General features: G+C 38.2%; 1 protein-coding gene across 21 annotated transcripts in view; it reads right to left on the bottom strand.

Moving 5' to 3' along the window:
* The window catches only part of Trol (terribly reduced optic lobes), a 188,264-nt gene extending 173,221 nt beyond the window's left edge, over nt 1-15,043 (bottom strand). For 12 of the 21 annotated variants that reach the window (XM_072018726.1, XM_072018733.1, XM_072018721.1 and 9 more), the window contains exon 1: nt 14,641-15,032. In XM_072018726.1, the coding sequence (XP_071874827.1) occupies nt 14,641-14,718 (78 nt within the window). In that variant the 5' untranslated portion in view covers nt 14,719-15,032. Of the gene's footprint in view, nt 1-14,640 lie in introns of all 21 variants that reach the window. The other 9 variants (XM_072018738.1, XM_072018739.1, XM_072018742.1 and 6 more) reach the window with 3 other exon arrangements.

Genomic DNA, 15,043 nt, shown 5'->3' with positions numbered 1-15,043 from the left:
AGAAGCAGTTGGTGGCAAATCGATATAAACTTTTACAGCTTCAGCCATTGGTATTTTTACGAGCTTCTAATCCAGTGGCTATTTTCACTATGTTTCGACTGTTTCGATAGAATCGTTTTGTACGACGGTTTATCAACTGATAAATCGTCACGTCACAAGTAGCACGTTGTACATCACATTTTTACGATTCTACAATTTATGTGTCACGGTATGGCTCGTAGTTAATAACAACTTTGGCAAAGAATGCGCGCGTTTTTGAACAAAGCTGTAGACTGCGGATCTGACGCGTCCGAGATTATACAGAAGAGGGTCGAATGGACCAGTTGCAATACGCATCTGACCAGGTCCACTCTTCCTTTTCGTTCGAGCCCTTGCCAGACACGGGCGCACGCGATGTTGGAAACCAGTTTCACCCGCCCACACGTTCCAGAACGCGAGTATTCCGACGTCTCTCCCCTTTCTTCCCGGCGTGACATCGAATCTTAATACCCGACCGGACACGCGTTCTGAGACCTCTTTGTCCCCACCGTTCTTTACGACTCACGCAGGAGAAAACAAGAACAATCCAACCACCTCGCCACGAACCATTGCGATTTGTCCGCCGCTACGCGAGCTTAATCCATTTCCACACTATAGTTACCTGTTCCCTATTCTCTACCTTTCGCGATTGTGCAATTGCAGATTTTTTCGGCTCGTCTATTTTATTACCTTTCGATATATTTTATAAGTTTGTTCCGGAATTGCGCAATGGGATTTTTTAACTTCGTGCATTCTACGCGTTACTTCTCTACGCCTCTTGCGGATTGTTTTCGACACTATACAGAGGGAATTGATCTTCAAATTGTTTAGCTCTGTGCATTTTACATGTTACTTTTCCACACGTTTCATAGATTTTTCTCGGACTTGTTCAATAGCAATTTATGTACAATTTTGTAGATCGTCGTTTTGAAAATGAAAGCCACAGGGGAGCAACTTTCGAATTTTGTATAGAGCAGCGATTCTAAGATTTGGTGCTGTGTATATAGCAGGTACTCGTCATGTAGTTTTTTCAAAACGTTGTGTACCTAATCAACGTAACTTCCGCAATTTCCGTGATTCATTGGGCTGTCGCAATGATTAACTGCTATCGATGTTGTATTTTCCGAAGAATTAATTCTCAGAACGAAGCTATCGGTTTCTTCGAAGTCAATCTATAGATTAAAAAATTATCCAAGTGAGACAGAAAATGTCAGTGCTAAATTTATCGCAACATTCTTTTTTAACAACTTTATATTTCTTTTGCAAATTTACATTTCACACAATTTTTTTCCAAACTTAGACTCGTACAAGAAAATCGTGCGAATATTCCGATTGCTCGTCACAACGCGACATAGTTTCGATATTTTCATCGTAAATTTTCTTAACGCTGATTTCCTCTTCCTTGACATCTTCGATATTGCATGATGGAACGTTTCACGAGCAAATTAAAAATTGACGGAACCACATTTCACGTACGTCGAGCTAACATAAGACGAAGAGTACGGAAGGCTGAAGATAGTCCTGGTTTGCGAATTTCTGTAGCTCACAATCGAAGCGAGGGCAACAATTGCCCGGGAAATCCTTGGCGAGATCGACTCGTTCCATAAATTCCGACGGGCTGGACCGAGTCGCAAATCCACGAGAAATTCGAAAAACGAGCTGAAGCAACCAATGCGGAAACGGATCGATACGGTGGGCCGGTGAAAGGGACGCGCAAACACGTTATTTACCAGTGCATGCGTACCAGATGCACCAAAGCCTCGGGGATCCTACCTGTCCGGGCGTCGAAGTTACTTCATTCGGGGCTGGTAGCCACACCACACAGCCTACTTTCGATCTTTCTCTTTCCATCTATCGATTTTCTACTCTTACTACAAGCAAGATCCAAATGGTACGATCGTCTTTCACATATTTACAAACTGCTGGAAAACACTTGTCACTATACTTATGGGTGAAACGTCTTTCAAATAACTGACGAACTTTCAGCAAGATTCAAATCTACCTTGTGGGTCGATGACGAGTTCTAAACGAAATTTTACGCTTCATACTTTTCGGATACTCCTTTCATCGTAGAAAGTTTCCATTGTTTCACCGAATGAGTGAATTCAGAAACTTTTCAAAATCTTTGCCAGTCAAAAGATCAATGACCCGATCCACGTAAAGGTACGTTTACACGACGATAATTTCTCTCTCGATTCAGTTTCTACAAGAGCATTTTATACACTGTGTTATACTGCATCACAATTTTATCAATCCGTATCGATAGCTAGCTACTGCTACTCGAAGCTTTAATTTAGAAGCTCGCTATAACGCACGGGCTACTACCAGCCAAACTCACGTACACCATGGATGTAATATATATATATATATATATATTTGACGGGGAAAGCTAACAAACGGGCGATTATGAAGAGGTTGATAGCCCGACTAGGATTACGCGAAAAATCGATTAAACAGCCGATGGGTCGAGACTCGTTTCGAGGCTGTTCCACCAGACGAGAACACTTGCGACACCATAACTTTTCCATCAGATATAAAATCGAGTCGTTCGATTGCGAAACGAACCTTGAAATGAAAGCAATCGCGTCATACGAATGGGGAACAATCCTCATCTCTTGTATCCGTTCGTTGAGATAAAAAAAGACTGTTAGGTGAATAACAATCGTGGGAGTGCCTCTTCTTCGAGTGGTATCCTACTAACTATTCATTTCATTGTACAGTGCTGGACTTTGGCTGAGTCTGCAGTTTGCCTATGAAACGATAATTGATGGATAAACTGGCTGAGTTTGCTTCGAGACATGAGAAATTCATCCTAGTAATTTTCATCGAGATGAAGTCATCTTAATAATTCGCTATTGTTTCCAGAAAACCATAGACGTCATGACTTGCCGGAGTCATAAAGCAACTGTGCTTCGAACCATAATTTGTACGCCTAAAAACGTACAAGTGGGTCATCGGTGTCTGTGTGGACGTAGTGAACCGATCAAAGTGATCTGATCTTTCCAATCTTCTAGGAAAGCTGATGATCCAGATGAAGACACCTGGTTAGTACGATGTTGCACCAGTGATTTCAGTGAATCGTAGAGCTATTGAAAGAGAAACCTAGACTTTGATGCAAATGATAGACCAAGCTGTAAAATTAAGAGAAGTAGGTCAAAGACTGGATCTAGCCAAACGCGTGATATGACATTATGCATCATTCTAAATACTACTCGTATTTTTAATTTATCGTGCCTGAATCATATCCTATTGTACGTTGCTCTGTTAGAAACAGAGCCAATTGATCCCTGAGCAGCGTTGCTTGAATAAAAAATCATTCGTACATTGATAATGCTAGCGAGAGTCAAGACCAGCACTAAGAGACGAATCTGTGACTCAAGCTTTTCAATAAAAAAATTCACGCTCAAGTGGGAAAAGCTGGCGTTTTAATTGTTTCGTCGCCAGCTGATCGAATTAATTAAAGGCAACGCAATTCACGTCCTCCTTATTGACTCGAGTGAACGTTTAGGTTGCTGTTCGAGTGGTACTTGTCTACGTTTATACAGGCTGAGCTTTCAGATGACTAGAACACTGACAGACCGTTTCTTCGAGTCTTAAAACAGACTATTGGCAGGCAATCTTCTCGATATTAATGATGCTTCGAACAGAGTGATCTAACAATAAATCAGATCCATTGACACGAGAAAAGATTAAAGGCTTGCATGCTTCTTAGAATAAAATCTAATCTACAACTAGGCTGAATCACGTGCTATTTTACGAAGTTTCGTAACTTTTCTACGATCAAAGGACTGACCAATTCCGATACATATTTCTAATAAAAAAAGCTGTCACGTAAGAACATTAACCAGAAGTTTGCAATCGCTTCTCTGAACTGACACCAAGTGTTATCTCTTGATTAAGATTAAGACTAAACCAGTTTCCCCCGCCTCAAACTGCATGCCAATTCTAGCCTAATAGAATGTACTCAAATATTTTTATGCCTTACTTTATCACCCACAAACTGCAAGAATAAATCAAGAACCATTTAAATCTAATAAAAAAACATCGTGCAAGGGATCTATCTTTCATGGAAGCATACCCAAATTTGTCCAGTTACAAGGCCATTGTCTAGCTTAATCCTATCATCTCACTGACTCAAATAATCTATTACTCAAACTGCAAGAATTGTCCAATACTTTTTCTATTTAAATCTAACGAAATAATATTGTGCAAGGAATATATCTTTCATGGAAGCATAACCAAATTTATCCAGTTCCAAGGCCATTGTCTAGCTTAATCCTATCATCTCACTGACTCAAATAATCTATTACTCAAACTGCAAGAATTGTCCAAGAATCTTTCGATTTAAATCTGACGAAATAACATTGTGCAAGGAATATATCTTTCATAGAGCCATAACCAAATTTATCCAGTTCCAAGGCCATTGTCTAGCTTAATCCTATCATCTCACTGACTCAAATAATCTATTACTCAAACTGCAAGAATTGTCCAATACTTTTTCTATTTAAATCTAACGAAATAATATTGTGCAAGGAATATATCTTTCATGGAAGCATAACCAAATTTATCCAGTTACAAGGCCACTGTCTAGCTTAATCCTATCATCTCACTGACTCAAATAATCTATTACTCAAACTGCAAAAATTGTCCAAGAATCTTTCGATTTAAATCTAACGAAATAACATTGTGCAAGGAATATATCTTTCATAGAGCCATAACCAAATTTGTCCAGTTACAAGACCATCGTCTAGCTTAATCCTATCATCTCACTGACTCAAATAATCTATTACTCAAACTGCAAGAATTGTTCAAGAATTTTTTGATTTAAATCTAACGAAATAACATTGTGCAAGGAATATATCTTTCATAGAGCCATAACCAAATTTGTCCAGTTACAAGGCCATTGTATAGCTTAGCACAACTCACTGACTCAAATAATCTATTATTCAAATTGTAAGAATAAAGCAAGTGCGATTTAAATCTAATGCAGTAATTGTGCAAGAAATCTATTTTCGTAATTGGAAATCTTTAAAGAGGTGTCATTTCTTTTGGAACCACGTGTAAATGCGGTCAGTGAAATCGGCTGTGTGAATCGACTCGCGTGAAGTAGTCGGTCCCTTCTGGCGATAAGGCATTCGAGCTTGCACTCGTCGCGAGGCACTTGAGCGCCGGTACTCAGGGACAAGCGGTACTTGCACACTCCTTCGAGAACTCGAAACGAGGCTGGCAATGAGAAATCGATCCCCCAGTCGTCGTACCTAAAAATCCTGCTCCCTCCCGCCACTCCACCGGCTTTAATGCGATTTCTGTGACACTGTAAATAACTAAATCGCCGGCAAGACCTTGTACCCTGGCCAACAAGCGTTCCGAACATTAAATTCTTTAAATCTTGGATTTGCTCGAGTGTCGCCAACCTTTTGCGTCTCTTCTCGAGTCTTCTAACTACGTCTTTGGACTTTATACAGTTTAAAGTCTTTTTTTTTTTTTTTTAAGAAGAATCGAATTCTCATGAATTTCCTAATATTAGACGCCAAGTATTGGAGTTGAGATTTCTAAACTTAAATAAAGATCCTGTCAAGATCGCAGACTCTGCGATCGATCGAAGCTTTCCGGATGCTTCGAACCGGACTCCGTAACTTACGACGCGTTTAAGAAGAGTCGAAACGTGATACATTGTCCAATTTTAGATTTCCTGAAGCGCGAGGAATCTTCTGAAATTGGTAACAAGTGTCCTAGATTTTGGAAATTAGAAAATAGAAGAAGAGCGGAGCGCTACAAGTTAATCCATCTTATCCAGGAATAAACGTGCATTGTATCGTATCGAACATTCTCGCTCTTGGAATATATGAAAGGCCTATGTATTCCAGGAATTCTTCCATGGTAGATTTTATAATTTCAAATTGCCGAGCAATGTGATTGCTATATTTATGTCCGCGACAGCTGCAAAAAAACTAAAGGAAATAGAGTTTGCTCGATAACTAACAATTTATCATACACCATTAAGAAATGGTGGTTTCCTTCAGACTATCTTTACTTTTTTTTTTTTTTTACAGCTTCATAGCAATTTGCACAAGGTCAGATCCATTATTAGGCTGTTCTTCGGTAGACTAGTCAACTATTCTGATAAACTCGAGCGCCGATCGGCATCATGCACAATACCGATTCAAGGAAATTAACAATTAGATAATAAGCTTTTTCCGTTCTTATCACCACTTCTTTCACTTATCTCTTATCAAGCTAATATTTTACACGCTACTTAAAATAGTCTCGAGCATCCAAAGTTATTAATCCATCCGTCAGAAAAATTCAACCGTGACTTCATTGTGCTAACAACGAGCTATATGTACTAACGTGACTATACACATTTGATTACAATTAGCGAGGTGAGAAAGATTCCGACGAATTCCCTCGTTGGAAATCGAAATGTAAAATTTATTCGTCCAGCCGAAAGTGAAACAAACTCTGTGCAGCGCAATACCTTCGAATAAAATACTATTTGCGATAATACGATAAAAAAAAACATGTAAAATCCCCTGAGTAAACTGTATCAAGGTATTTTACTTGTGAATCTAATCACCGTCGTAAAAAACCGTCGACGTCATCGAAAAACGTTGCTAACAGCTAACAGACTATAGCGCAGATTGCTTCCATCGTGGATTCGATGGGAAAAAAGCTGGAAATCCTTTTCACGTCGCTTGTCACCGGTTGTATCTCTTTCTCTGCTGGCTGGACACGTCCAGCTGGCCATTTCCAGGCTGGGGAAAAAGCTCCAAAGATTTGTACCTTATGAAAAATATGGTAATGCACGCGGCCTCGCTCGATACGACTCTTCTCTGCGCCACGAAGAACGAAAGAAGCATTTCTTCGAGATTTTTCAGGCTTCCACGGACCCGATGGAACGCGTAATTTGAAAAGTTAGCCAGGCTCCGTACAAATGCCGGCCGATTTTACTTTTCGTTCCCATGATTTGTGCGGTTTCTTTCCGTACAGAATAAGAAGAATTACCTTAATTGAGATGCTCGGTCTTTCATCAAATCTTCCATCCAATGGGTCATGGATTCAGTCTACAGAAGAACAACCGTGCAACCGATTTTCTAGCTGAATCTTTGATTCTTCGAATGAATATCTAAGGGAAACTAAACTGATCGATAAGGATATTCTTATTTATAAGACTTTAAATGGTTTCCAATGTCGCGTTTTTAAGAAGATCGGCATCGATCGACGATTAAAATTAGTCCACTAGCGAATTTTACACGTTAGATTTACGGTTTATTTATTTTACGGTTTTTAATAGTTTGGAAAACAATCGAATTTTTCAGAAGCTCGACCGATCGCTTCTCTTTTTCCTTAGTTTTCGGATTGAAATCTTTATGGACAAGATTAGATATATAGATTCGTTTTACTTATTGCAAATTATGATAAATATTCCAGCGTACACTGATGTGCAAAAGTTTCTAGCCAGACAAATTCGCCACTTCGTATCCCAAAAGTCGTGTCTGGAAGAATTTTAATCAATCATTAGGTATAAAAATAGGCGAGTAGAAGAAGAGTAAAAGTACAATCTCAGTTGACAATCTTTTTAATATAATAACGCTATTTATAATAATATTTCTGGAATACAAAGTGAAAACTCAATCTGGCCAGAAACCTACATATTACATGTTCCAATGTATATTTTCCACGCCATTGTACATTATACATTTTTGTATATTATATGCATTCTCTATGTATTTTCGCATGTCCAAGTTGGCGCAGATTCACCGCTAAATCATAAGATTTTCTGAATCATATGAAACGATAAGATCATTTTTCTCTACTTTTGGAGATATACAATTAATGCATGCAAGTTCTGCAGTGGTCGTACGAGTCAAAGATTAATTTATTGATGCAACGCTATCATCGATAGTAGTGATCACTACGTATCAAAGTATGTGGATAAATGATTATTGATCAAAATAGGAAGAAATCTACGATTCTCGAGTTTTAGATTGACCGAGACAAGTTGAAGAGAGGAAGTCTGTTCTCAAGACAATCGAATCACCGATGAACCGTAACCATACCGGTGTCCCCGAAATAGACCATTTTAATTCAATATCCGTTTACTTCACAGTCGACTTCGTCTCACGTTACGACTATCCCAATAAGGGAAAAGAGGTATCTGCTAGTGGAAAAGGATCGTTAAACATACAAATTCGATTCGAGAATTAATTATTCATCTGGATAGTTTCACGTTTGTCTTACGCAGAAAATCTCTCATGAAGATTGACACATCCGTAACTGCGAAAAAATCTGTTTGTTGCTGAAACGAAGGAAACTAGATGATAGAGATTTATTTCAAGCAAAGATCAGTTTCCATTCTTCAGCGTGGTAATTGATCGAGTGCCTTTTCCCAAGGCGATCTTCGATTAAAAATTCACGAGTGAATCCTTTAATAAACATTTGTTTCCTAACTGACGAAATCTTTTCTCTTCTTCTTGAGAATAGAATTGTTAGAATTTAATCTTGAAGTTAAGATGAATAATCTATGGAAGACACAATGTTTATGTTGAAATAACATTCAGTGATGTTTATTAAACAGAACTACAGAACCTGATGTATATAAGAGAGTGATATAATTAACAACGTATACAAGAATTGTTGATTGTTGGTCAGTTACTCTCAGACTAGACTTAGATAGTGACCCATGATCCCTTAAATACTTTTGAACCCCACTCTCTATACAGTAATGAGTATGATCTGTGTAAGTGTCCTGTTTAAACGCCTGTGTGAGTGTCTGTATAAGAGTATTGTGCCTATACGTGAAATATCGTTGTATTCCAACAAGAATATTTCCAATGGCACGTAGTTAATTTTTTAGAACGACAAGAGAGTGAAGAGGAGGAGTAAGAACAATGATATAAAAATAATAATTAGTAATAATTTATAAATATCGTAATTTTAATTTCATGTATCACATCTAGAAAATATAATATCTAACATTAAAACTTCATTTCGTATGGTGAAATAATATTTCAAGGAAAACGAGCAAAATTATGGAATTTGTTAGAAAAATAGCCCCATTTTTATGGAATGTGACAATTTGTTACGTCGTTTTCTCTTTTTATTGTATCTATCCTATGCATTTTTATAAATTTTACGTTTCTTACATATCTTCGTGTCTTTTTAAACATAAAATTTACACTCTTATATATCTGGAAATTTCAACCATCCTTTTTACCTTCTCCATCTGCGTCGTATTACTTTTTACAACTTTCACTCTGATTTCTTTCAAAGTTTCACGCTACAATCCTGATAATTCTAATAATAAACTGTATGTTTGTCTACACATTATCGGCTTCTATTGCGACGAATAATTCTTCTGAATTCGGCCTTCTTCTTAAGAAAAAAATCAACTGGCACAGATAACTGAAACAGCAATGACTAATACACGTCAGGTGATAAAGAGCAAATGAAAAGAGGAACTGTCTTATCAAAATTTCCACATTCGATGATCGCGCTTGGTACAACTATGCGGTACCGTACGAGCGTATCATTTATTGACATTCTAAGCAGACTCCAGCATCCTTCAATACGCTAAACCGATCATTCTCCTAGCAAAGATTTATATTGTATTGACAACTAATTAATTGCGGATTTTGTCAATACCACTTAATGATAAAATTCGCAATCGCTTAGTTACCAACCCATATATAACTGAGATGCAGAATCTTTAAAAATTCTAAAAGACTAGACATTGAAAAATATATAACATTTGACAAAAGAAATCTCATCGTGCTAAGTTCAAGCCTTAAAGATCGTTGCTCCGATTCCGCCTATAAATACCGCTCTATAAATGCATTTGCACGGTTCGAAGATTTACGGAAATTTCTCTGTGACCAAGCCAAAAACTATTCTTCCGAACGTACGAAGTATATGTCGTAGTTTGGTGGCAGATTCGCCACACTGTTCGCTGTTTCCAGTCAAACTGACCAGTTATGCGACAAACGCGTTAGTGGACGCGATGCTGGATACCGTAAATAGATAACGTAATCATGCGTCCAGTTATCGCACGATAATTCAATAGGACGATCACTGTCCGTATTAGTCGACCAAAAACGAGTCTTGGCTACATTCGCGATGATCATTTTGACCTGGCTGTTTCCATATCTCAGATTTGTCCAACTTTCTGAAGAGTCCGAAAAGCTGAATAAATCGATCTGTGTTTCTTAATGTTAACGTTTTCATCAAAAACCTGCACTGTGAAAGTGTACGTGCCTTTGAACGCGCGTTTCATTGACTTTTACCGAGAAAAGAGCACGCGAGACAAAACGCATTGGAAGCTTCCGACCTTCTGATATTAACAGTCTTGTTAAGCAATTTTTTTCTTTACGAAATAAAGAATTAACAAACTAACGTGATTTGTCTGCGAGCTTTAGTTCCAACTTTTGAATATCTTCTTGTCGTAGCTACAAGATAAAGAGAATTTCTTTTCAGAAACGAAGCAAACGTTTGCATTAAATACCTCGCTACGTGTACGTATGCTCGTCTTGAAATTCGTGCTTCAAATTTTACCATCGTAATCGCGATAGCCAGATGGCGTTACAGAATTGATGGAATTTCAAAATGTTACGCATAACGCGTATAATATAGTCGCAAAAGGTTCCGTAAAGATAGTGAGCGGAATATAATGAAATTACGTCGGCAAGAGTAAATGGAATCAATCGAGGAGAAAATGACCGAAACGATGGTGGAACAGAGTAACGTATATATAGGCGATCCGATGCTGCTAGATATTTTTTACTTCCACGTAGCATAGAATGGTAGTTTAGATTTCAGTGCGTTTTATTTTAGAATAGCGGCGAACAAGAATAGCTTAGGGAGTCTGAAAAGTAGATCAACCAGATATCACGATTATCGACAAGGTTTCAAGGTTCTTACCATTTCTCGGCCTGGATTTATCAGATCATCAAGTATTTTGCAAACATTTTTAAAAATTGGATTTAGCACTAAAGAGGCCAAACGCTGTAACATCACCTAAATCTTGTTATTCTCAAAAAAGATCTTAACGTCGACACTCTGGTTACGACTGCAGATAACTGGAAACATCGCCTTTTACATTTACACAAACCAAACGCACGTTCGTCGAATCGCTATCAACTAAGAAAATGAGAAATAAATGCCGCTACACTGATCAATGATTTTCGTAAGAATCAAATTTGGTGGAGTAAGAAGGAAAATGATAAAACTCTGCCTGGCAAAACAAAGTAACTTGAACTTTATTTCGACCTTCTCCATTCAATTGTATCTCTTTTAACGTTAAAATGTACCTCGAGTTCCGACAAAATATACAAAAATTATTATCGATTCGTCGTTTCAACTTTGTGCTACAATTGAAACAATATGGAAATGTAGCAATTCAATTTGATGTTCTATCTATATAATAAATATATAATAGACATATATAAACACAATTTGGTATTCGATAATGAGTTTCACAATAATGAAACCAAGAATTAAGTACCAAACAATACCACAAGTGGAAATAAATATTGTTATACTGTAATTACAACACCATAGAACATTTTACATGATATTCCATTACATCGTACTATGTTGTTGTACGTAGATTATTATTACACTGCTAGACGTAATTTGTAAATCCAGATCGACCAAGTGAAGAAAACGTACACCAAGAAACCCAATCCGCTATACCAAAGAATAATTTGCAATTTGTAATTCTTCCTAATAGACATACAGTCTGATATACAGATTTGTATTACGTTACTGTCATTAAACGAATAGCGTATAACTTTACTAACGACAATGCCTGCAAAACTATCGACGATAATGATTCAGAAGCGAATTCGTTCTACATCGGCTTTCCATTTTTTCTGGAGAAACGTATTAAGCGTTCAACTAGGAGGAAAAGCGTAGCAATGCAAAAATCCATCGACAGCGGATGACATTTCGACGGATTGGCAGTTTGCAAAGCTGACGCGAGCTCTGTCCGCACCTCCAAACTTCTCGATGTGATCGGAATACGATCGAGTCCCGCGAATTATTCGTATCGCGCGAACCTTTACGAATAATAATCGAGGAGAAGCCAAAGCAGAGACACGGATCGATGTACTTGTTGATCACGTCGCCATCGTTTCTCTTTCCACGTCTGTTTTTCGTTTAACTACCTCGCATGTCTGTACTATGCGCAACTATGTAACTGCATTAGTGCAAGAATTATATTTAAATATATACCTCGACTATAGAATTTGTAGTATTCTGCGTGAATATATTATCTAATAACAAGTTACTTTTTTCATTCTTTTTACATTCTAATCGTTACTGCATCGTATTCTTGCAATTAGAATACGGTGACACAAGCATATTCGAGTTTTTACACACATTTAACTATAGTAATTCGATAGAATCTAAAGATTTATTTCCTGTTAAATACTACAACCGCTACTCTGTGTCGTATACTTCGTTTAGCAACCTTGCATCTTCGTACTATGCAACTATGTAGACACGTTAGCGCAAGAATTATATTTAACACTAACTTTAACCAGGTTAAACGACCAGTTTCAAAATTTTATTGAAAATTGTATATTCATCGTTATTTCCTTTGTTCGTCTAACTGTATGTAAATTCTTATATTATCCGATTAATCAACCTCTTAATTTTTGTTAATATAAGAATTTACATAAAGTTAGAGAAACAAAAGGAATAGCGATGAACGTACAATTTGAAATTAAATTTTGAAACCGGTCGTTTAACCAGGCCTGGCAAGCTTAATGTTAAACGTATACTTCGTCCGTACAATTTCTATATTCTGCGTGACTACTCTGTACAATAAGTCACGACTTTTTACATTGAGACCATTGCTGCATCGTATTCTTGCAATTAGAATACGGCGACGTAAGCATATTCAGGTTTTTGCAGACATTCAATTAATAATTCAATAGAGTCCAGAGATTTGTTTTCTGTTAAATATTATAAAGGCTGCTTTGCATTGGATATTTCGTACACTTTTCTACGTCGTACACCTTCTGGACAATTTTATGCTTTTAAATACCCTGGTAAACATCCATCGTCTATTTGTAACGTATACGCTGTGTAACTACACCGTAAAGCAAAAAACGCAGAATGTGTAGTCAACGATGTTCTGTTACCCTATCATTCAACTAAGCTGTTTGACTATCAGATATGTACATAATCTACATAACCGTATTGCTTCGCTGTACCAAATCACTAACACTATTTGACCACATTGCACAATTATGCTGAAACGAGATTACGCAAGATACTCGCGTATTCTGACTCTGATTTACGACAATCTGCGAGCTCCGGATTTTCCAATAATTACGCTGTCGATCAAATTCATTGAAACAAATCAAAGATAAAAAATGCGGCGCCACTGGTCCGCAATAACGCATGTGATGCGCGTTTCATATTAATCTTAGAAACACGATTACGACATAACGACCTTAATCATTCCACTATGTAAGCTTTATCGAATATATTAATGAATTTTTTATGCAATTTATTCCAGGTCTCATAACGCACGACCAGCATACATTGTTCATCGTAAAACTCGCTCGATGACTCAAGAGTACCACTTACAGCCAATGTCCAAGGCTGACCATGTAAACAAAGCGTACAAGAGCGTCCAAAGGAGCGAAACTTGGAAATTCGGCAGCGAAACCGAGCACTGTCGAAACCGATGTTACCCCTGGCCAACGTGTAAATTCTATTTTGGCCAACTACCAAAGTGAGTCTGTCAAACGTACCTATGAATCCTCCGATATAAAAAAAAAACGAATTTTCTGGCAGAAGAATGGATGATATAATAATTTCAAATAATTATCAAAGTCCTATTAAGTCAGAATTGCCAATCAAATATCAAACAGAATATCGTATATCGGGTATTGTTCAGCAACGTATAGGCTATCAAGGCGATAGATAAGCACGGTTCTCAACGATAAATATGCGAAGATGCTTATCGTTTCCACGTAACACCGGTACATGCCTCGAATAATCACGGTGAGTGAACTTTAGGAGGCGGTTACGAGACTTGCCAAAAAATTCAATCGCCTGGTGCCAATTGGCCAGCGACTCCTCGTTCTTTCATGTTCCTGAATGTTGGGCTAGTGGATGGTCAGTACCAGGGAGAGCATTTTTCACGTTGTTTCCACAGGTTTCACAGAAATTCCTCTATCGCTCTGTGAAGTTCTCGGCCTAGATATCTCGTAGTTATTGAGCATCTTGAAAGAAACTCGAGGTATCTATAATATTCTGAGAAATTAGAACAAGTGGCTTATAAACTTCTTAACATATCTTCTACAACTTACAACTTGCGACCAGATCGATTGGTTCATTCAAACTGGATGGAAACTATGATTCTTTAGGATCTTGAAAGGAACTTGCGGTGTATCTACGATATACTCGGAAATTAGGATCAACGACTTATAAATCCTTTGGGGGATTCTCTAGAACTCGACCTAGCTAACTTTGCCATTCGTTCAAACTTCATTTTAAATCCACAGACGTTCGATTCGGTCTGAAAAGTCACTGGTCCCAGTCATCGTATCGCCTAATAGTGCTCGATACGATTGATCGTAAAGAAAATTAAAGATCAACTGTACTTGCCTCGGATGCGTGCACGAGGGCGGCGTTGGCGACGAGCAGCAGCAGGAGGCAGCTCCTCAGCGAGCTAGAATCCCTCATGATGGGATGTGGACCTGTTAGCCCCGTGGTTGAGCAGCGTGTCCACCGGTGTTCTTCTCTATCTACACTGGGTTCGTCGAGGGAACCTCTCGTCAACGCATGACGAGGAAGAAATCGCGCGACCGGTCCCCTTCTTCCAAGGACACTTCGATCTGGACCTTCACGGAGCCGACTGTGAGGACCACACTGCGAGGACCGGCTACTACGGGCAAACTTGGACGTACAAACTGGTCTGAAGCGACAACGCGGGACACGCAAGACCGTACAACAGCGTACCGGTGTTCGGTAGCGTCTGAAAGGCCGAGCGCGCCGGCAAGATAAAACT

The sequence above is a fragment of the Bombus fervidus genome, chromosome 15 (assembly GCF_041682495.2).
Source record: "Bombus fervidus isolate BK054 chromosome 15, iyBomFerv1, whole genome shotgun sequence".
Lineage (NCBI taxonomy): Eukaryota > Metazoa > Arthropoda > Insecta > Hymenoptera > Apidae > Bombus > Bombus fervidus.
Note: the sequence above shows the minus strand (reverse complement) of the source record. Positions and strands in the feature narration are given on the sequence as shown.